Below are 21,539 nucleotides of genomic sequence, written 5' to 3' on the forward strand. Positions count from 1 at the left end.
AGCACCTCCAGGTGCAAGTAGATAAATAGGGACCGCTTACCAGCGGGAAGGTAAACGGCGTTTCCGTGTGCGGCTCTGGCTCGCCAGAGCAGCGATGTCACACTGGCCACGTGACCCGGAAGTGTCTCCAGACAGCGCTGGCCCCTGGCCTCTTGAGTGAGATGGGCGCACAACCCCAGAGTCTGGCAAGACTGGCCCGTACGGGCAGGGGTACCTTTACCTTTACCTTTAATCCACAGCCAATTGTCTTGATTACCACCCCTTTGAAATACACATAAACAAAGGACATAGGAAGAAATTTATAAGCCATTTTTTTTAAAAAAAGAGTTACTAAATTAAATCCTGAGTTTAATTCCTGGAAAGCAATCATGTACTTTCATGCAAGTCATACGAAAGGACAAAAGTTACTTTTTTTGCATTTCCCATCTTTGCAATGTGAATGTTAAACCAACAGTGGCTACATGATATACACACAAATAGGCACACACAAACACATATAATATAAATATATATAGATATATTTTTGATTGTTTTTTCAACAAGGCAACATATAATTTAAATGGTCCATCTTTTGCTTTTTGTCCTGCATTAACAATATGTGCACAAATAGTGAGAGGATCTCAAAAGCAATTTTTAGGGTGTCATGTGTGAAAATGCCTTTAGTCTGTTCAAGCAAAAATACCAAAGGAATTTTCACACTTGACACCAAAGCGCCTTTGAGCCCACCTGAAGCTACTCTCAGGCACATGTGAATATTGTTAAAGTGAGATAAAAGGCAGAAAAAAAAGTTAGTCAACGAACAGACATTCTAGACCATGTTGGTTTTACATTTGTGTTACCTTTTTTTTAAAAGGCAAACTATTCAAGACACCTTATTGAATATGCATTACAATTTATATTCTAAGTATGGGCATGTAAAAATGTACCCACAACAAGGCCCTATCCCAAAAGTAAGTGGTTGAAACAAGGATCAATTCTCTTCCAAGATGCTTAGGATCAGTCTAAGTAAAAGTAAAAAAACATTTTGCAAAACTCCCTCCAACAGAAACAAATAATTTTAGTCTTGTTTACTCTGAAACGGATCTGCACAAGTTTCCAAACACTTAAATCCTTTTAATGTCATGACGTATTTCTGTTTCCCACTAAAGGTTCCTCTTTGGTGCCACATTTAAACGGTGTGAAGCTGGCTATTGTGGCTGTAGAGCAAGGCAATATTGGAACTGCCCTTTTCCACCCTGGATGCAAAACAAAACTAACCAGTTTTGCATAAGGCAAAGAGAACAGGATTAGAACAACAAAAGGACCAGCCATTCATTGCCTAGAGAGAATGGAGTGATGTCATGGGCTGTGTTAAGTGGTGACGTGAGGTTGGGCCTGATCCGTACACCCATGCAGAAAAGCAGTACATGGTGGCTGGAATGAGAACACAGTGCCTGCTGCGTGCTTAGGACTCTTAATGGGTGGATAGAGATTGTTTCTTTGCAGCAGCCTTCATGGCTCAGAACAGTGGGGTGGGGGATGCAATTGATGCTCTGCAAGGAAGACTTATTTTAACCACTGGCTTAGAAGCAAGTCCCATTATAACCAGTGGAACAGAAGAACATCAAAAGAGCCCTGCTGGAGCAGTTCAAGTGTCCAGCACTCTGTTCTCATAGTGGCCAGCCCAATGCCTGGGAGGGAGGAGAGGGGGAAAAGGAGTGGAACAGTGCTTTCCCCGCAGCAGGTCATTACTACAACTTGCAGTAGCCAATTCCATCATTTCAACTATGTGCTTCAGCCACATCCTCTATGCATGTTGACTCAGAAGTGGCCGTTTGTCCAACAGGACTTTCAAGGAAAGAACCAGGCTATTAAGCAGCAATATTTTTGCCCAACATGTGCCTTTTCTCTGGAAGCAAACAAGGCATGAGCCAGTCCAGTGCCCAGGACTCTTAATATGCTGACTGCCTGTTTCGGTGTATCTTGAATGCATTGTAAACAGCCTTGAGAACTTCAGTCACTAGGTAGGTTTAAATATTCCAAATAAATAACTAAACAAACAATGCAGTTGGCTCCTATCCTTGATCACCTGGAAGTGAACCTCACTTGAATTCAGTGACGCTTACTTTAAAATAATGTGGGCACAAGTCCCTTAATTTGGCTCTGGGACCTGTTGTTGGTACATAGAACACTGTAATATTCCCCCAAGCATGTGCAGAGTTCCTCTCTTTCAAAAGTAACTGCCGCTATTACCCCTGTATCTGTGTAAGAGGTTGCAGGTTGGGGCTTGAACCCTGACACCATAAAGTAATAGACCCCAGACACTCTAATAAGGATGAATGAGACAGGGGTTACATGCTCTGTTTGCCATATAATTCCATCTAAAGATTTAATATGAACATTTGCCGCTGACAAAAAACACTTCAGTGTAGTTTATGTACACTACTTTGGTACATATGTCAAAAGCAGTACATAAAGCTTTTAGTAAATAAAATGTCTAGGAATATTTTCTTAAGTAATAAGTCTCCGTCTCATTTCCAGCTAGACATCTGCCTTGAAACGCCAATTATCAATTGCATTCCAAAGTGCCGTATTTTTTAGTGTATAAGATGCCCCCATGTATAAGACACCCCCTATTTTGGGGGACACCAAATTAAGAAAACAACCCTCAGCACTACCTGTGTATAAGACGAGCCCCAATTTCCAACCTAATTTTTTGGTAAAAAAAACGCTGGTCTTATACATGGAAAAATACGGTATGTTTACTGTATTACTATGGTTAACCACCATTCAAATTTTGTATCAGCTCTTTTAAGGCCTTGGATTTAATCGGCAGTTCAAAACACCTCAATCCTAAATAGATTTGCTTGAAAGCACGTCCTGCAGAGCCCAGTGAAACTCTTTGCAAAATAAGCGAATGCAGCATTAGAAAAAGCCATGTATTTGCTGCTTGTTATCTGCCGTGTCTCTTTTCCTTCTTCTGTCTCTTGTGCAGCTCTATTCTGTTTCAAATATATTATTTCCTATTAAGCGCTTCCTTCTTATCTCTCCCCACCCCCACGCATTTGACTTAAAGCAAGTATTCTCCAGAAAGTGGTTGTGAAAGTAGTTTGGGGATGAGGCAGATCTCCTACTTTTGAACTGGGCTCCCCCTTTTCCCCCTGCGAGCATCTGCCTGGGGAATAACAGATGTGGGCACCTGCGGTGGCAGGCTGCATATGTTCCATCCTATTCACAGGCATTCAGACGTGGTTACAATGGTAAGCCTTTGTGTACGCAAAGTCACTAAATATATTAATCTGTGTTCCCCAGAGCACTGCTCTGTTTAATTTTTTCCACTGGCAATAACATCTGATCTAATCCTCCAATTGGCTCCCCATCGAGCCCCCTTCCCTCCCCCCGGAAAAAAATATGTGAAGTTATTCAAGCTTCCACCTGTTGCCTATCGGATTGAAGTAGGTCATGTGATCGCCAAAGAACTTCAGAGAGGAGCTCATCATCCAGACTTATGGTGCATATATATGTGTCCGTGAGAGAGAAAGAGGGCATATTTTAGGCCCCAAACCAGTTAATTTTGGGGGGTAAACTTAGCATATGTGACTCACTGCTGAAGAAAAGCCACCGGTGCCCTTCTTCCATGAAAAATTCCTGAAGGCCAGGAGGACAATGATAAAGGAACAAAAAAACCCCCACTACCCTGGCTGCATCTTTTCTGCCTTTTGCAAATGATCATGAAAGTTCCCATGTGAGGCTTTGTTTATTAAACTCTAGTGGTTATTCGAAACACTGGTCAATAGGCCAAGCAGCAAAAAGGTAACATAAATCTCAGATGTAAGACTTCGATTTTGGGGACAATTTTGTTGCATGACTCTTTTCTCTGATCATTGCTTCTTCTGTTTTGATTTGTTTTCGGCCACAATAAGTCCTTTAGTTCTATTGTAGCCGGCACAATGCCCATGGATATCAGGCTGTGAATGAAGACAGAAGCAGTTTAAACAAACCAGCCTCTTTCTTTCCTCTCTGCCCATTGTAATATGAATGGGCCTTCTGCATTCTGCTGCTAGGAAACCATCTTTTTAAAGCCCAAGAAAGAGACACAGAGAAAAGATTCCCAATAAAAAAAGAAGCCGCAGAAGCAAAAATAGGGTAGTATTGTTGTTGTTGATGATGATAAGGGGAGGGACATTTAAACAAATCTTTAAAAACAATTTCATTGAACATTTAAGGAGACACCTATAGTTTTAATAGTATTGCCCCACGTCCCCTGCCTTAGCAATTAGCAGACAGAAAGAAGACATTAAAAAGTTTGCCTTTCGACAGAAAAAGAAGCAAAGTAGCATGAAGCGTGATTATTTGTGAACATTAACTATAGGGTACACTTGGTATTAAAGAATGACAACAGTAGACAATATTGCTTTTAATCAAGGATTAATCAAGGATGGAAGAAATATGAAGATTTCTCTTTCATTTCAACTGGAGAGAAAACCCGCTGGGAGAAATTAAGAGGGTTATGAAACATATAGAAGATGAAAAAGATTTATGGGGCGGTATACGTTGTAGGAGAGCATAGGCGAGGACCCCTCAGTGTCAATTGCATGAAATAAACGAGAAACAAACAACGCGCACGCGGAAAGCCTCACGTGAGATGGCCTTGTGCTCTTACTGCGGCAGCAAATGATAAATAAGCGGCCCTGCAAAAGGAGGAGGCTTCAAAGTTGCGCAAGTTGTGTGTATTACCAGCCTGTCCTGCGCAAGTTCTCTTTGCCATTCTCCTCCTCGTCTGCATCTACGATCCTATGATCTAGCTGAGATTCCTGCATTGCAGGGGGTTGGACTAGATGACCCCTAGGGACCCCTCCCTTCCAGCTCTACCATTCATTCTACGCTTCGAGGCTTCCTCGGCTCCGCCTCTATTCCACGGCAAGGGCGGCGCCGACTTCGAGGAAGAGACTCCGAACGCGGGCGGTCACGTGGTCGACTCCCGCACTTTCTCGGTCCGGGAAGAACCATAGAGATAAGAAAAAAAGGACGCCGCAGAAATCCTAACGGGCTTGCGGGCGGGATGGCGTACGCGGCGCTCTCTCTCTCCACGCTTTTCCCAAGCGGCGCCGGCGTTTTCGCAAAGAGATAGCTCATTAATAAAAGCGCTCCACGCAGCGCTCACTTCAGGCTGCCATTAGACGCCTTTGGTCTAACCCCACAGAGATGGTCTTAAATAGGGGCAGAAGTGCCAGTTCCTGTTGTTGCAATTGCTTAGGGAGTAAGCAATTCAATGTAGCGGGCCTCACTTTGTTGCGGAAGCCTCAGCCCTGTGTCCGCTCACAGCAGTCTTCTGAGTAGCCATCTATTTATATATGGTGATGCTTATATTCTCTATAAGGAGTCATGCATGCTTCTTCTCTCCCCCCCCCCCTTTCATCCGCACAGCATCCTTGCAAGGTAGTTTAGGTCGAGAGGCAGTGGCTGGTCCAAAGTCACTTGCTATGCTTCATGACTGAGGTGGGATTTGAATCCTGCTCTCCCAGGTCCTATGCCTAATTAACAGTCTAACCGCTACACCAAATTGGCTCACATGGACTGTTAAACATGCTTTTCCAGGGAACAAGCTCAATTAAACTTGACTGATGTTCCTTGCATGTAAATATATGCATAGAATTGGGGTGTGTGGCTGTAATCCTCCACATGCTTACCTGGGAGTAAGCCCAGCCCTGTCAAGCCCTGTGGTGCTTACTTTGGAATACACATGAGTGGGGTGTTTGATGCTGTGCCCTGTCAGCGGGTTCAAGGGATCGCCAGAAATGTGTTGGCCTAATGTGTTGGCATTACAGATCCAGAGTTGGGCTTGAACCAGGGAAAGGTTTGTAATAATAATAATAATAATAATAATAATAATAATAATAATAATATGCTGCCCATCTGACTAGGATGCCCCAGCCACTCTGGGCGGCTCCCAACAGAATATTAAAAACATGATCCAACATCAAACATTCCCTAAACAGGGCTGCCTTCAGATGTCTTCTAAAAGTCAGATAGTTGCTTATTTCCTTGACATAGCTGTCAACCTTCCCTTTTTTTGTGGGAAATTCCCTTATTCCAGCGCCGTTTCCCACTGCTATCCCAGATTGTTAGATATCCCGTAGACTGTCCCTGGGACAGGTGAGGCTGCTGATCCCTTATTTTCAAATCTGAAAGTTGACAGCTATGCATCTCATGGGTGGGCGCCACTACCGAGATGGCCCTCTGCCTGGTTCCCTGTAACCTCACATCTCGCAGTGAGGAAACCGCCAGAAGGCCCTCAGCGCTGGACCTCAGTGTCTGCTTAGGCGTGCCACACATCAGGAAAATTCCTGACATGTTCCGGTTTTCGGGTGTAAAAAGGGCGTTAGGGGGGCAAAATGCCAGGAAAAACCCAGGCAAAAAAAGCTCAACAGTTTTGGTGGGCCAAAGCTATTTAGGGCATTACAGGTCAGCACCCACACTTTGAATTGTGCTTGGAAATGTACTGGGAGCCAGTGTAGATCCTTTAGGACTGGTGTTATATGGTCCCGGCGTCCGCTCCCAGTCTGCCGCGTTCTGGATTAGTTGTGGTTTCCTAGTCACCTTCAAATGTGGCCCCACGTAGAGGGCATTGCAATAGTTCAAAGTGTTCCTTCCCAAGGCTGCTCAAGATGCAGAAATACTACCCTACCCCTAAATTTGCATGGCTGGGGGCAGAGGGGGCGTGTACCTGTTGAATGCCTGGCTGCCCCGCATTTCTGAATGCCAACATGGGGTTCCTGTTCCACCCCATATAATTTTAACCCTGGATCGCTTGTTGTTGGTTTCTCTGTTTTGGGGGCGGCGTATGACCTGCACTGAAACCAAAGGGGAGCGTATAGGTTACATTACTTTGAAATCCTGTAGGCAAAACCTTTCTCACAATTTACTTCTCTCTCCGGGATTTCTGTGAGGCGTAGAAGAGGGGAGCGCTCACGCCGAGGCTGAAATAAAACGCCGGCGCCCTTTTATTTTACAGCGTATATCGTACCTCCCATCTCGTAAAGGGTCCAGTTATTTTAAAGCACCGTTAATTTCCGACGTCTTTCCTCCCCGCATATGGCTTCTGAGAAAGGCCACCGGGAACCGGAAGTTTTGCAAGAGACGCGTGCAGCCCGTAGCCCCTTGGCGTCGGTGTACGAAAGGAAGCCGAGGCGGCCGTGGAGGCGGGTTAGTGGCGTTGTCAGCGCGAGGGCGAGGGCGGGTGGCTTCTTTCTTTAAGGCACAACGCAGGTGGTTGCCTGTATGCGCCCAAGAAAGGGCACAGTCAGGTGGCCTGGTGAGCCTCTCGGACAAGGAATTCTGTTGAGAGGTTGTGCCACCTCCATTTAGGAGACTGGATATTCATAGTGGGGTCTTTGGCAGCGCCAGTCCTCCTTATCTGCCAGTTTGTTACAATATAGGCTGCTTTCACAGGTAACAGCATCAAGAGCTCATCCATAACTCCTTAATGTGGATCAGGGCCGGATTTAGGTTTGATGAGGCCCTAAGCTACTGAAGATAACCGGGCCCTTTATATGTTGTCCAGCTGTCCTTTGTCAACAACAAATTGCCACTGTTTTTTTGTGTTGAATATATGGTAATTTATGGACCTAAAAGGTATCTAATGCCATTTGCACATGCAGAATGTAGGCATCCTATATATAGAAATGAGCAAACCAGTGATATTTTAGGGTAAGAGTACTGTACCAGATTTTTTTTCAATGAATCCAGGGACCCTTTTCAACTTCCTACTAAATACAGTCATACCTCGTGTTGCGTTAGGTTCATGTTAAAGTCTTTTCGGCTTGCGAATGCGGCAAACCCGGAAGTGTATACTTCCAGGTTTCGCCACGTGTGTGTGCAGAAGTGTTCTGCACGCTTCGCACATGCGCAGAAGTGCTCTATCGCGCTCTGCGCTTGCTCAGAAGCGCCACTCTAGTTGCAGACTTTTCGGGGTGCGAACGGCACCCTGGAACGGATTGTGTTTGCAACTAGAGGTACCGGTGTAGATGGATTTTGTCAGGGGACTAATTTGTAAATCTGGGGACTGTCCCCAGGAAACAGGGACGTCTGGTAACCTTATTTTAGGGAGCAGGCTAGCAGGCGGGGCCTACTACTTAGGAGCCTACACAACACAAAACACTGTTGCTGTATGTAGGTTTTATTTTGTTTTTTATCTTATATTTTGGAAATTTACATCCAGGTTTTTTCATTAAATTTTTTGGGGGCCCCAAGAGAGGGGGCCCTAAGCTATAGCTTGTTTAGCTTATACGTAAATCCGGCATTGGTGTGGATAGTAAGCTTCCTGTTGCCTCCATTAATTCTCCATTGTCCATAGGACATTCTCATTGCCTTCTCCCTCACTCTGCATTTTTATTTCCTACCTGGGATCCTCCAAAAAGGGGAGGGTGTGAGAAAATTTGGGTTGAGGGAAGGGAGACAGGTGAGGAGGACACTCACACCCTCATTGTTTCAGGTCACTGGGAGTTATATGATAGTAGTTTCTGTAGGTATTTGAGACATTTTAGTGATGATGAGCTGAAACATTGGACACGGCTCTGTGAAGAGTTTAATTATGCCCGTTTTTAATTTCCAGTCTCTTTGATGCACAAGGTTTCAGGCCTCAGTTAAGCCTGTTATAACAAATCTTAGAATTGTCAGGGAGTGAGTGTTCATTTATCTGGGAAAGAAGCTACAGCGTCTGTTAGATAAATCTGTGCACCCGAGGAAGGGCATTCAGTAGCATCTCTGAAAAAGTAATTTCATGTTAGTTTTAGATTGTGTTGGGCTGCAATCCTATACCTTCTTGCCATTGAACTCAGTGGGACTTAATTCTGAGTAGACATTGCACTGGTTTAGTAATATATTCTGGTGTTACAATGAAAAAGAACTTGTAAATTGCACATGAAGGGCTGGGATTTTTGAACCATGAAGTTAGAAAGTAAACCCACTGTCAGCTTTTAAAATGGAAAATTAGCAATCCGCAATCACCTTATTTTAGTAGCATGTACTGAATATAACACTTCGTAGGTGCTTTGTAATTGAAAATGTGAGAAATCAGTCGTGCGAAAGATAGACACCAGCCTAATTAAAACTTGCAGTGTATTTCTTCACTGTTTGTGTTAGAAATAAGGGAGATTTCTTTTCAGTACAGTAATGTAAAAAAGGAAGCTAAAGTCTTGCATTATTAATTGTGTCATCCTGCACATACTACTCAGAGGCAGTGCTTTTTTTCTGGGGGTACGCAGGGCTACACATACCCCTAAACATTTGTGAATCTAAGTTTGGCCTCTTGAGGGGCAGTATTTCAATATGAGTAGGAAAATGAGAGTACCCCTAAACATTTTTTTAGAAAAAAAGCGCATCTCAGAGGTAAGTCTCATTGAGCTCAATTAGGCTTATTACTTAGTGTGGGTAGGATTGCAGATAAAAGTTCATTTTTTAAGGGAGGTTCTTTTTATATCATGGCTAGTTCAAATTTCACTTTTCTGATTTCCCATATGCATTTTGGAAACAGTTCTTTCCTTGCATTAACTGAATGATCGGAGACTGTACCTCTGGTATTTATACAATTACAGTACTTATATCATCTCATTGTGAGCCCATGAATTTAATCATGTAATTTAATTTATTTAAACATTTATCTGCCTATTTAAAAGGCGCAGTGTGTAGGAGGTGTCAATGAAAATCAGTTGTCCGTTTTTTTGTGAGTGGAAGCACTGCTTGCTTAATGCCATCGTGGGGTACAACCCAAAAAGGCCATGGGCAGCTACCCCCCCGCCAAATCAAGTAAATCAAAAGAATGTAACTAACTGAGGTTCTGTCACCCTATCATAAAGCCTGCCCCCCAACATAAATCCTGGCTGCACCCACGAAAAAGGCTGTGTGCGCACCAGATTTAGCTTACATGTCAAACGTTAAAAGGTGGGGTGGGAAGCTAGGTCTTATAGCTGAAGGGTGGTTTTCTACCTTCAGCTGGTGGCAAGGGTACAATGGGGAGAAAGAAACCGAGACAGAGATCCAGAGGCCAAGATCCAGAGAGCTACTTTTGCCATGCGACTCCTCCATGCCAAATCACCAAATTGCTTTCAAAAGTCTGACCAGTTTCAAAAGCTTCCACTTTCAAAAGTTAAGGATGCCATTTGCGAAACACAAGTCTTAACCTTCTTTGGATATGTGGAAAAAGTTGGATGGTTCTTTGGACCCCAGTTGTTATCGATGAAAGTTTGTTTCAGTCCCTTCTCTCAGGGGTCCAGATGCGTTGCATTGCACTGCATGCCGTGGAAGAGCAACCCTTTTGCCGATGGATCTCTTTTACAGTTCTGTGGATTTGTGTGGCGTTTCTTTACCCCTCTTACGGTAGCCTTCCTTATTGAAATTGTCCCCAGAATGATTTGTCTTACTGTTTATGTGTTTCGTTTCTTTAGGTTCTTGAAGAAACTGAACTTTACGTATCGCTGCAATATGGGCATTAAAGGCTTGCATTCATTTGTAACTAATGACTGTCCGGGTGCATGTACAGCGGTAAACCTGAAAGTAGTGGCAGAAGAGCACCGCAGCAAGTATCCTGGGTCTACTCCTGTCCTTGTGGTAGATGCCATGTGTTGTATTCGAAAGTGGTACACAGCAGAATCGTGGGTTTGTGGTGGCCAGTGGCGCGAATATCTTTCTGTACTGGATTGTTTCATAAACACCTTTACAGCAGCTGGTATCAAACTTGTGTTTTACTTTGATGGTTTGGTGGAGCCGAAAAAGCGAAGGGAATGGGTTAGGCGGAGATTGGATAATGGCAAAGAAATAGCCAAGATCTTTCGGTTCATCAAGACCTATAAGCAGCAGCCCGGGAGAGAAATGTTCTTTATTCCATCTGGGTTGGCTACTTTTGCACGCTCCGCCTTGAGGACCCTTGGTCAAGAGACAATATGTTCACTGCGAGAGGCAGACTATGAAGTAGCGTCTTATGCCCTGCATAACAACTGCATGGGGATTCTTGCAGAGGACACAGACTATCTGATTTTTGACACTGCTCCCTATTTTTCCGTCAAAGAGCTCCACTTGCACAGGCTAGATACAGTGATGTTCTCAAGGCAGAATCTCTGCAGCAGGTTGGGCCTCCATCCAACAGATCTCCCCCTTCTTGCCTGCATCCTTGGCACAGACATAGTACCAGAAAAGGTTATGGGACGTTTTCGGAATCAATGCCTCGCTTCATACTGTGCAAAAAGCCAGGGCTCTAATCAAAGGAGTAGCATGATTCTAGCCGTGGCAAACTATATTTCATCTATTTCGCGTTCATATGGCAGTTTGATAGCTTTAGCAGAAACGTTGCCTTTGGAATCAGACAAATTCCTACTTTGCAGTGGGATAGAGTCTTATCTCCTGCCTGGGCAGCAGTCTCCATGGCTTCCTTGTGACTTCTCACATTGCTCAGCGGCATCAGTCAAACAAGAAGTGCCCCTGTGTTTAGATCAGGAGATCCTGCAGGTAATTAAGCTCTTGAAGTTTCTTTTTGTATAGTTATGAATGCCCTGTTGTACCTTGGACTTATGCACACGTGTGTGATACATGCATATTGTATTATTATCATTTGCTTTATTACCTCAAGACACTTGTTTTTTTGGAGAGGAGCTCATTTGCCCTTCTTTTGTGCTAAATCTTTTGTGGCATCCTACTGCTGTAAAACAGAAAAGAATCACAAATACCAAGTGACAGCAGTGAAAGCAAATAATATATCTGGGTCTCTTGTGAACAGATAGCTAAAGAAAAATTTGTGAGAGCTGAAAGTCGTGCGTACGCTTTCATGTGCAGCGGAGAGGATGAATGCAGCAACACTTTGGAAGATGAAGATGATACAGAGCTTCCTGGACAGGCACTTATCTTTCTCCCTGCCCGTCAGCATATCTATTCTCTTCTGCTGGAGTCTGCAAAAGGTAAACGCTGTGCTGGAATTTCAATGCAATGTAACTGGTCCTACTGGGTAGGGCTGAAAGGAGTTCTAGTCCAAAACCTATGAAGGGCACCAGATTGTGAGCTGGGTCATATTTTTATTCACAGGCTTCTCAAAATATTTTGTTGAAATGTGAAATCTCCACATCCATTTTTGAGAGGCTCACATCTGCATGAGATTTAGGCCTTGATGCTGTAGGCATTCTACATGCAATTAGTAAGGAGAAGGCCATTAGAAATAATAAGAATAAGAACAGGGTGTACTTACATGTTGGTGCATTTTTGAACCTTTTAAGGTGATTAGTTCCCCCCACTAGTGCGGTAATAAAACAGTCATGAAAGCTGTTAATGATCAGAAAGCAGAGCAAAACGGTTATGTTTAGACTAGCTTTGTAGGTTTTTTTTAAAAAAACACCACAGAAAGTTTGTGTTGTTTGAAAAAAAATGCAATGCTTTCTTCAGGGGTTGAAATAACTATTGTGAGTTAGGTTGGAGAATTGATCCCAAAGTGTTACCTCCTTTGAAAATAAAAATAAAAATCAGTTATTCAGGCCTGAACTATAAGGTCATTGGCCAGTCAACACAGAAACAGAATTTAGAATATTGAAACCATTTATTTTTACTTAAAGCTTACAATATATTGATAGCAACTTAAACAATTCCATATGTAAAAAAAATAAACATTTGAAAATAATTTCAAATATAAAAACAGGGAAGTATAGTTCTAGTACAGATACAGACTGTGCAGTATATTGTTGCATCTGCCTGACCACTGTGGTTGGCCTGCTAGGCTAGACAGTTGTTCTGTATCTCAGGGTGAGGAACCTTTCCTTGCCAGAGAGCCAGATCTTTTATCTCCTCCACCCCTGCCAAGCCAAAGTTGGCAGGTGAGCAGGGCCACCCACCTGACAATCATTTGACATAGTGATGCCGGGTGTGGGACAGGTGGTTGTGGCTTCCTGAAAATGGGCTTGTGGGCCAAATGGAGAGGCCTGGAAGGCCACGTTTGGTCTGTGGGCCAGAGGTTCTCCACCCTTGCTATATCAGAGGGACTTCCCTGCAAAGAATTGTCTCATGCAGAAATATGAGAGTCTTGAAGACTTCATTTGTTTGCAGACAAATTGACAAAATATACAAAATATGGGAGCAAGCAGGGAAAGCAGAACTGGGCAATTTAACGATATGCTAACCTAAAGGCTTCAAAGCTACTATGAAACTTGGTTCAAACATCCACATCCAAAACATGGTAGTAAACTAGCATAGAATTGCAACTTCTATTTAACACTGTCACGATAGCTTACATGGCTTGCCGAGGTAGGTGAGTCAGTGCCTACTGCTGTCTGTCTTGTCGTATCACAGCTATGCGACATATAGCATTAGGGTATTAAATACAGTGGTTCCTTGGATATGGGATTGCTGCCTTTATCTATATTTTTGTGTGTTTAAAGAGTAAATGCTTCCAATTGGAAAAGTCAGTTCTCTTATTGGTTCATTGATCCAATTCTCTATTCCTTAGATGTCAATGGAACCTACCCTGTGGTAAAGGAGTGGTTTGTGTACGCTGGGAATTCTCTGAAACAACCAGACTTGGTACAACCCAAGGAACTCCCAGGTAGAATGAAATTTCTTTTTGTATTGAAAATTGATAACTAAATACACAATACCTTTCTTTCAAATATATGCAGTGTGGATTTAAATGATATTTTGTTTCAGAGAGCCAGACAGCTTTGATAAACTACCCTACGTAAATGCATTTATTTCTGAAATATGTAGCTTCCCAGAACGGCTTGATAGGCCCTCAGGGAGGCTTTCGACATCTAAAAACAACAAGCATCAACCATGAAAATTCAGCGGGTTAAAATACAGAAATACAGCACTGCAATAAAATTTAAAAATGGCAGCCAACACAATTTCCAGAAAAAATGTGAAAAAAGACCCAGACAGAATCCACTGTGAGTAAAACTTTGTTTAATACCACCCCAAGTCATTGGGAAAGGACTGTAACGTAGAGCAAATGCTTTGTCTGTGGAAAGTTCAATCCGTGACATCTCCAGGCTGGGAAAGGCCCTGGAAAACTAATAACAGTCAGCATTGATAATACTGAGCTAGATGGATCAATGGTTAGTTTTGCTGTTGGATGCTGCAGGTTGTTTAAGTTATCTTCTTAAATTTATAATATAGGAATGTGGTTTTGGAGTATGTTATTATATATGCTATTGGCTTGGAGCCAATTTGATTCCCTCCCTCTCTCTCTCTTTTTCCCCCCTTTCTTTTCCTTCTCCTCCTGCGATGAGGCTACATTTTAATATTTTAATGTTCCATTATTTTAATGTTGTATTTTATTTTTGTTTTTAAGTTGTAACCATTCATCTTGTTTTTATTATTGCTTGTAAGCCGCTCTGAGCCCGGCCTTGGCTGGGGAGGGCGGGGTATAAATAAAAAAATATTATTATTATTATTATTATTATTATTATTATTATTATTTTGCTCGGCTATTATGAAACTGTTTTTGTAGTGTTTGGTTGAAATGCATCCCTTTTCCTTTGCTGCATGCCATTTTGAGCATGATTTTTGTGTGTGGAAAAGCAGCATATAAATAAAACGAATGGATGATTGATTTGGTATAAGGCAGCCTCCTATGTTACGATAAGGAATATAGAAAAAGACAGCATAGGCACATTCTTAACAAGAGTGAGTGAGCTTCATACTGCTTCATTCATTCATTGATTGCATTCCTTCAAAGAGGTGGGAAGGGAAATATGAGGAGTGATTGCATTGTGCAGATGAGAAAGAAGCAAAATAACCACTAGGAAAATAATACACTCAGGATGTGATTGCACCCCTGTGCCAAATTCTGCTCTAGCTGAATAATGTGGCTGAGACAGAAGAACTGTGCCTGTTTCTGCACTGCACTAGTATGTTGTTGGGTTAGTTACATGTTAGATAGGTACAAATGCTGAAGAACAGGTGTGTCACCTGATCTGCAGGTGTGTACTGTTAGCTGTGCAGTCATCAAGTATCTCTACTGAATTTTGAGTGGGGTCAGGCATGGTGAAAGTGTAGAGTGGTTCCATCTCATTTTTCTCGCTTGCCAGCAGTACAGACGTAGAGTTGGGAGACAGAATTTTGCATCTCATAAGATGGAGGAGTTTCCATCTTGGGCAGAGGCAGTGACATCATTCCATCTCTCTAAACTTGCTTGTAAAAAGGATTATTTGGGCTGAGTTTAAGTATGAGAAATTTCAGCCAAAAATGTCCTGGAAGCAAGGCTTTGTAATAGCACCATATTTGCTAGCAATTCAGTAATGAAAAGCTGTTTTATTTCAGTGCAGACTAGTAAGGAAGGAGAACTTACAAAGTTTATTTTCAGTGGTCTGTTCCAAAACAAATATTTTTCTAAAAAAAAATCAGCTGTCCGTATTTGTATGCCTTAAATTCTTTCATGTCAGTTTTATCTGCAGCATCAATCTGTAGCTCACCAAATAAGGAGGTTGGCAGTGTGTCACTTTCAAATCTAAAAATGCTTTGGTAGGAGGTTATTGACTGAAATGCAAAGTCAGGCTAGTAAAAACAAATGTCACATTCTGTTTACTTGTTTAAAGAGTATTTTTGGAACATATATAAATGTGCACCTATGTTTTTCATCTACATTTCTTTTTTAAGGAAAATAAAGATAGGTATGAAATCTTGCATGATTGAAATGAATAATTCAATAGTGTCACAGTTTTTACTCTGTTTACCTTTTCAGATCTTTTATAAATGTGTGAATTTTCTCCAAAAAGTTTCAAGTATGTTTTCATTTGGATCTGTGTAGATGTTGGTAACTTATACTTGAAGGTTAAAACCTAGTGAAGAACGATTGAAGAATAGTATTTTTGAGAGATGCAGGAGTGCTTAGACTACCTTCAAACGGATTAGTTGTGTTGTCAGGGTGGTGGTCTATAGGCTGTCCCCCACCCCACCTCTTTCTCATTGCCTGCGCATGAGAATAAAACACATGTTTTGGAGCACCGTCTCCCTTCATGCTGTTGCCATGTTGGGAAAGCCACTACATCATGTGTGTGCTCTGAGATATCTGGCAATTCACTCTCCTTGGTAAAGAACCGTTTGTAGATCTTCACAATAGAGGACCGGAAGTCCACTCATCTAGAGGTTCAAACCATGGTAGTCACGCTTCAGGCACAGTGAGCTGAAGGGGAAGAGCTGTGTTTGACTCCCATAAGAATTCTGCTCTCTGCACACATATAAAGAGAAAAGGATTGCAAGTTTAGAGAACATCACTGTTGCAGAACTGTAAACGATGTATTAGGGCTTTACTGGGAACAGGCATATTTACATCAACTTTTATTTATATTTAGGGAAATCCTTTGTATGTTTTATTGGAAGTAAGTTCTTAGCATATTCACTAGGAAGTAAGCTCCACCGAGCTTATTAAGAGTTTGGAGTAAACATGTTTAGGATTGTATTATAAAACATTTAAATGTTTGCCAACTTTACTCATTTCAATGGAAGTTTATCACACTGAGTCTTTATGGCGCTCTTTTCAGTTTTTCCCTGGTCTGAGTAATATCCAGATAAGCTATGCAGAATACACCCACTGAACTCATTGAACTTTCATTATTTTTCTCATACAAGTCTAAGGGGGGGTTGTCTAAAATAAGGTCAACAGCTTACAGGATTTCCTAAATAAAGCTCAACAATCTTGGGGGTTTTATTAAAAAAAACTCATCAATTTTTGGGGTATCCTGGAAATATGGCAATATATATATACACACACACACACACACACACACACACATATATATATATATATAAAGTAGGACATTGAACTAGCAGGCTACTCAATTTGTGGGCAATTGAAACTCTTCTAGAAAATTGCATTCAGTGGTATTGCTCAAGCACCAATTTTCTCCAAATTTGAGGAGCCATTCTTCAGAAATTTAACACTGAGAATATATGAAAGAAAACCAACATGAGGGTGATGGACAAAATATTTATTTTCTGTTTTGTCTCCCTGGGCAAAAGCACCATTTGGTTAGTGAGTGTTGTTGGCCAAATAAACAAACATTTATTTCACGCCCTGTTTGACACCTCAACACTATAGTCATTTATAGTGGCCAAGTGGTTCATCCAAAGGAATGCAACTTCTGTTTGTAAGGAAAGGCAGATGTGTTACCATCTTAACTCATCTTAAAACTGACATCTTTGTCTATCTGAAAGGCCGGGCAAATAGTTTTATGGCAGGAATTTATCTAAATACAGCTTTCTAAACGTTGTATTTGTATTTCAAACTTTATATAACTCACTTTGAAAGTTGAGGAACAGTAATGCAATAGCAATCAAGTTTTTGGTGACTGGCAATAAGATATAAGACAAGTGACATAAAAAGGAGTCTAGAAGTAATGCACACATCTTTATATGTTCATGGATGCATTATGACTTCGCATGCTTTCATTCTTGCCAGGGAATAAAATAATAAACCCTGTTGTCCTTCACTGTTAACATGATGCACAAATGAGTTTTCATTTCAAGAGACAGGCCTTCCAGGTTGCAGCATGGTTTGAATAACAGCAGCACACCAAACACAGAGGTGACATGCTGGGAGGGGAGACATTTAAATGGGTCCTTTTGGGAGTGCTTGCGTACTGTTTGGTGCTTGGGTTGTAGGAGCCTAACATTTTCAAGAAAAGGGAAGTGAAAGGATCATATCATCATTGCTAAACATGCATCTTTGTTAAACTTGCAGCTGAGTGAAGTTTTTCACGTGTGCAAACAAATCCATTGTATAAATAGCACAGATTTTTCAGCCCTGTAATCCTGTACAACTGTAAGATGCAATTTCCCCCTCTATGAAATCTTACAGAGATCCAGGGCAGCTGTCGGGGTCAGAGTGGCAATATCTTTTATGTGTCGTAAATCTTGATTCTAGGTATAAGTCATTAATATTTGCATTATAGCTGAGGGGAGCGTTGTTTTTGTTTGTTATTTATGGTGCGTATTTTTGTGTTTTTATATTGTAAACCAGGCTATGATCTTTGGATAAAGGAATTTAACTAATTATAATAATAATCTCGAAAAGGTGAGTAATTCCTGTTAAAACTTAGTTACAGCTTTCTTCTACAGTGTTTGAAATAGTGGCTTTCTTTTCTAGGTGGCACTCCTAGTTTGAGATCCCTGTGGCTCAGCAGTGGACCCGAGACTGAAAAGCTACGCCATTGGACATTTCTGGCATGCTTTCAACTGCAAGAAATAGCAGAGGAGATCCAGGCTCTGGAAGCTTCTGTTGCTGTTGTCTGCTGCTTGTTACTGTACCTCTTCTTACAAGTAAAGAAAAACCTACTTTTGTGACTTTCCTTACTTCTGCCTGCAGCAGATCTATACGGATTAGTAAAGGGGTAGCCAACACAGTATCCTCGTGATGTGTGGACCACAATACGCAACATTGCTAACCACTGGCCATTCATGTAGGGGCTGATGCAAATTGTAGTCCACAACATTGCAAGGCTTTGGCTATCCATGGATTAGGACAAGTATGTTGCGAGATTGATTTGTGGGGGGAGGAGAGAGAGAGACTGTTCCCAGGCCTTTGCGGGATTGATTTAACTGATGACGATGAAGTTCTTCTCTAGGAAGTCATTCTAATGGTCAAACTGCCATGGAAATAGATTGAGCTTTCATAACAAAAAAAGAGCAAATCTATGTCTTTCTGGAAGATAGTGATGACAATCCAGAAAGTTACTTAAGGTTAAACTTCCCTGGGTTTCCAAAGCAGCTTAACATGCAGTGTGAACAGAGGCTGCTATTTGAAAATTACTGAAGTACAGTAAACCCACATCTTACACACATTTAACCTATGCAATTTCAACCATATGTGGTTGAATGCAGGCTGGGGAGGGGAAAGCTCAGAGGTGGGATGAAGCTTGAAACCCCAAGTGGACATGGTGCGAAAAGAGCTTTTAAGCTCTCGGCCATTTTTCCTGGGAAAGTCCAGCACAGCACCACTTAATTCCTAGGAAAACAGATGCGAGGAGCTCTCCGAATGGAGGCACACTTTGTTATATGGAAATCCTTTTCTTTAATCACTGATGGCTCTCTGTGTGTAATAACTCAATGGGGAAAGAATGTACCCTTTACATGCTCAGAGGCACTTGATTCTTCCCATCTTTCAGGGTGGGTCCTTACGTACAAGGCCTGACTCGCCTTTAGAAGTCGTTTTTTTTAGTAATAATTCAAAACTAACTTTAAAATAGACACAGATATCCATCAAAGCAGTTTCCCAACGGTATAAATCCCCGTAGCCTGCAGCGAAGGGGCAACTAAAGGAAATTGCTGTCACATGAGCTTTTGTTCCTTCCTTTGTCCCTCTCACTCAGATCCGATTGCTTAAATTTCATCGACTTTCTATCCATGTTTCTATTAATTTAATCAAAACATTAAGGAAGTTATTAAGAAAAAGGTAAACCCCTTTCCCCTCAAGCTTCAGTGCGGCATTGCATGAAATAACTGTACTGATTAACAGAGCAAAGAAGCAGTCCTTTGTATAGTAGTTGTACAGTTGTTCCAAAGTAATATTTGATGGATTGCACCTAAAATGCTTGAAGCAAATTATTATAGCATAAGCATGCCATCTGTCTGCGAATTCCCAGAAACCACAAAAAAAAGCTTCAAGTCAAACTCAGAAACCCCCTTAGATCCTGTAAGAGGTGATTTAGCAGTGATTCCTGCTTTGCAGGGGGTTGGACTAGATGACCCTATGGACCCTTTATAATTGCTTTATAATTGGTAAAGACACAGCAAGTGGTTTGTTAATTGCACCCAAGGAAGTTTTCCCAACGTAAGTGCAAATCCTGTCTTTTCTCAAATGTAGGAATAGGAGAAACGGCTCAGCGTTACGGAAGGCCAATGGGAAGTGTGAATGTCTCTGTGGTTCATTATAAAATCCTCAAAGAAGATGGGAGAGAGGGAACCTTTAAACTGATCCTTGAGCGCAGGGTGGTGAAGTTGGTGGAAGTAGGGCAGAGGAAAGCAAATTGCAAATGGTGTTTCAAAGAACTACAGATGAATAAGGCCATGGTGCAAGACTGGCATTCCTGTAGCAAGGAATTTAGGTAATGGGGGAAGGTATGAACTTTTTACATAGCTCTGAGCTAAGCTTTTCCCCCTAGGTTGACAGCCTCTCCTTGGAAGACTTGAACGCATTTCTAGCTCAAACTCTCTGCCTTGAGGGGAAGTCGGCTGCTCAGCTTGCAAACTTGCAGGTACAGACATGACTCATTTACTAATGCAATACCAGTGGTAACCCCTAGATGAGCAGCACATCGCTTTCTCTTTGACCTTTACTCTCACTCAGTGGTATTGAGGAGATTAGATTTAAGGGGCAGGGTGCCATTCAGTTATCTTAGTTTATTTGCAGTCTTTCGTTACATAGACAAGGATTCAAGCCCAAGCCCCTATTCCAATGATTCGATGTGACCTGCCACATTTAAACCTTCAGCTTTTCTCTTTACTGCCACCCCAAAATAATTGCCTTTCGTCTGCTCAGCCCTGATCTCATTCAAGCGCTCCCCCCCCCCCCCGCATCAACTTGACGCTGCCTCCTTCTGCTTGCAGTCAAATTAGAGATGCCATGGAATATTCAGATCCCTTCATTTTCCTGGCTTGTCTAGCTCCTCATAAGCCTCTTAATGATGGTATAGTGATCTAAATGATGCTGATTATCTAGACCATATCACAGGAACATGGGATTGAGACTGCTTTGGTCACCTTGGCTGATAACTTAAAATGGGAATAGGATGCGAGGGAGTGCATCCCTCTTAGTTCTCCTGGACCTCTTGGTGGCTTTTGATGCCATCCACCATGGTAAATTTCTGGATCTCCTAGCTGGATTGGGCCTTGGGGCCTGTAATAAAATGGTTCTGTTATGGGACTGCAGTCCTTGGCATGCAGTTTCTCTCAGGGTTCTGCCTTGCTTCCAGTGTTATTTAATACCTATACAAAACCACTTGGGAGTTTTGGATTAACTTGTCATCAATACGCTGATGATATTCCACTTTAATAATAATAATAATAATAATAATAATAATAATAATAATAATAATAAATTTTATTTATATCCTGCCCTCCCCAGCGGAAGCCGGGCTCAGGGCGTCTAACAACAATAAAACAATAAAAAGCTCCTTGCCATCTATGGCCAAAGAAGTAGCTGGTATCCTTGAGCCCTGCGTAGATCTCTTGGTGAGCTGGAAGAGAATGAACAAGCTGAGATTTAATCCAGACAAGCTGGGCATACCGTTGGTCAGTAGAAAGTCTGACTTTGGAATTGGGATTCAACTTGTTCTGGGAACGATTGCACTCTCCCTGAAAGATCAGCTTCCTAGCTCAGGGGTGCTGCTTTATCCTGTGCTATCCCTGGATTCCTGGGTTGTATTTGCACAGTTACATTCATCCCTTAGACCTATCACATTTAGACTACTTTAGTGTGTTCTATACAGGGCTGCCCTTGGAGATCGTTCAGAAGCTTCAGATGGTTAGGCTGCACAGTATCAGGAACATAGTACTCTGATTCTGAAAGTTCAGCACTGGTTAGTGGTTACTGA

General features: G+C 42.0%; 1 protein-coding gene and 1 long non-coding RNA gene across 5 annotated transcripts in view; one reads left to right on the forward strand and one right to left on the reverse strand.

Moving 5' to 3' along the window:
* Nucleotides 1-333: 333 nt before the first annotated feature.
* Nucleotides 334-5,158, reverse strand: LOC310841643. Its single transcript, XR_014562647.1, has 2 exons — nt 4,606-5,158; nt 334-3,947 (listed from the first exon to the last, which is right to left on the reverse strand). It is a non-coding gene; the product is annotated as an uncharacterized lncRNA (long non-coding RNA).
* A 1,841-nt stretch (nt 5,159-6,999) lies between these two features.
* The window catches only part of FAM120B (family with sequence similarity 120 member B), a 38,418-nt gene continuing 23,878 nt past the window's right edge, over nt 7,000-21,539 (forward strand). For 3 of the 4 annotated variants that reach the window (XR_014562518.1, XR_014562519.1, XM_083732401.1), the window contains exons 1-6: nt 7,122-7,185; nt 10,425-11,481; nt 11,750-11,927; nt 13,460-13,555; nt 18,095-18,267; nt 20,109-20,201. Coding sequence is in view for 2 of the 4 variants with exons in the window: in XM_083732401.1 (XP_083588527.1) it covers nt 10,462-11,481; nt 11,750-11,927; nt 13,460-13,555; nt 18,095-18,267; nt 20,109-20,201 (1,560 nt within the window). In the remaining 2 variants the exon portion in view is untranslated. Of the gene's footprint in view, nt 7,186-10,424; nt 11,482-11,749; nt 11,928-13,459; nt 13,556-18,094; nt 18,268-20,108; nt 20,202-21,539 lie in introns of all 4 variants that reach the window. The other variant, XM_083732402.1, reaches the window with a different exon arrangement.

The sequence above is a fragment of the Podarcis gaigeae genome (assembly GCF_964106915.1).
Source record: "Podarcis gaigeae genome assembly, chromosome: 3".
Lineage (NCBI taxonomy): Eukaryota > Metazoa > Chordata > Lepidosauria > Squamata > Lacertidae > Podarcis > Podarcis gaigeae.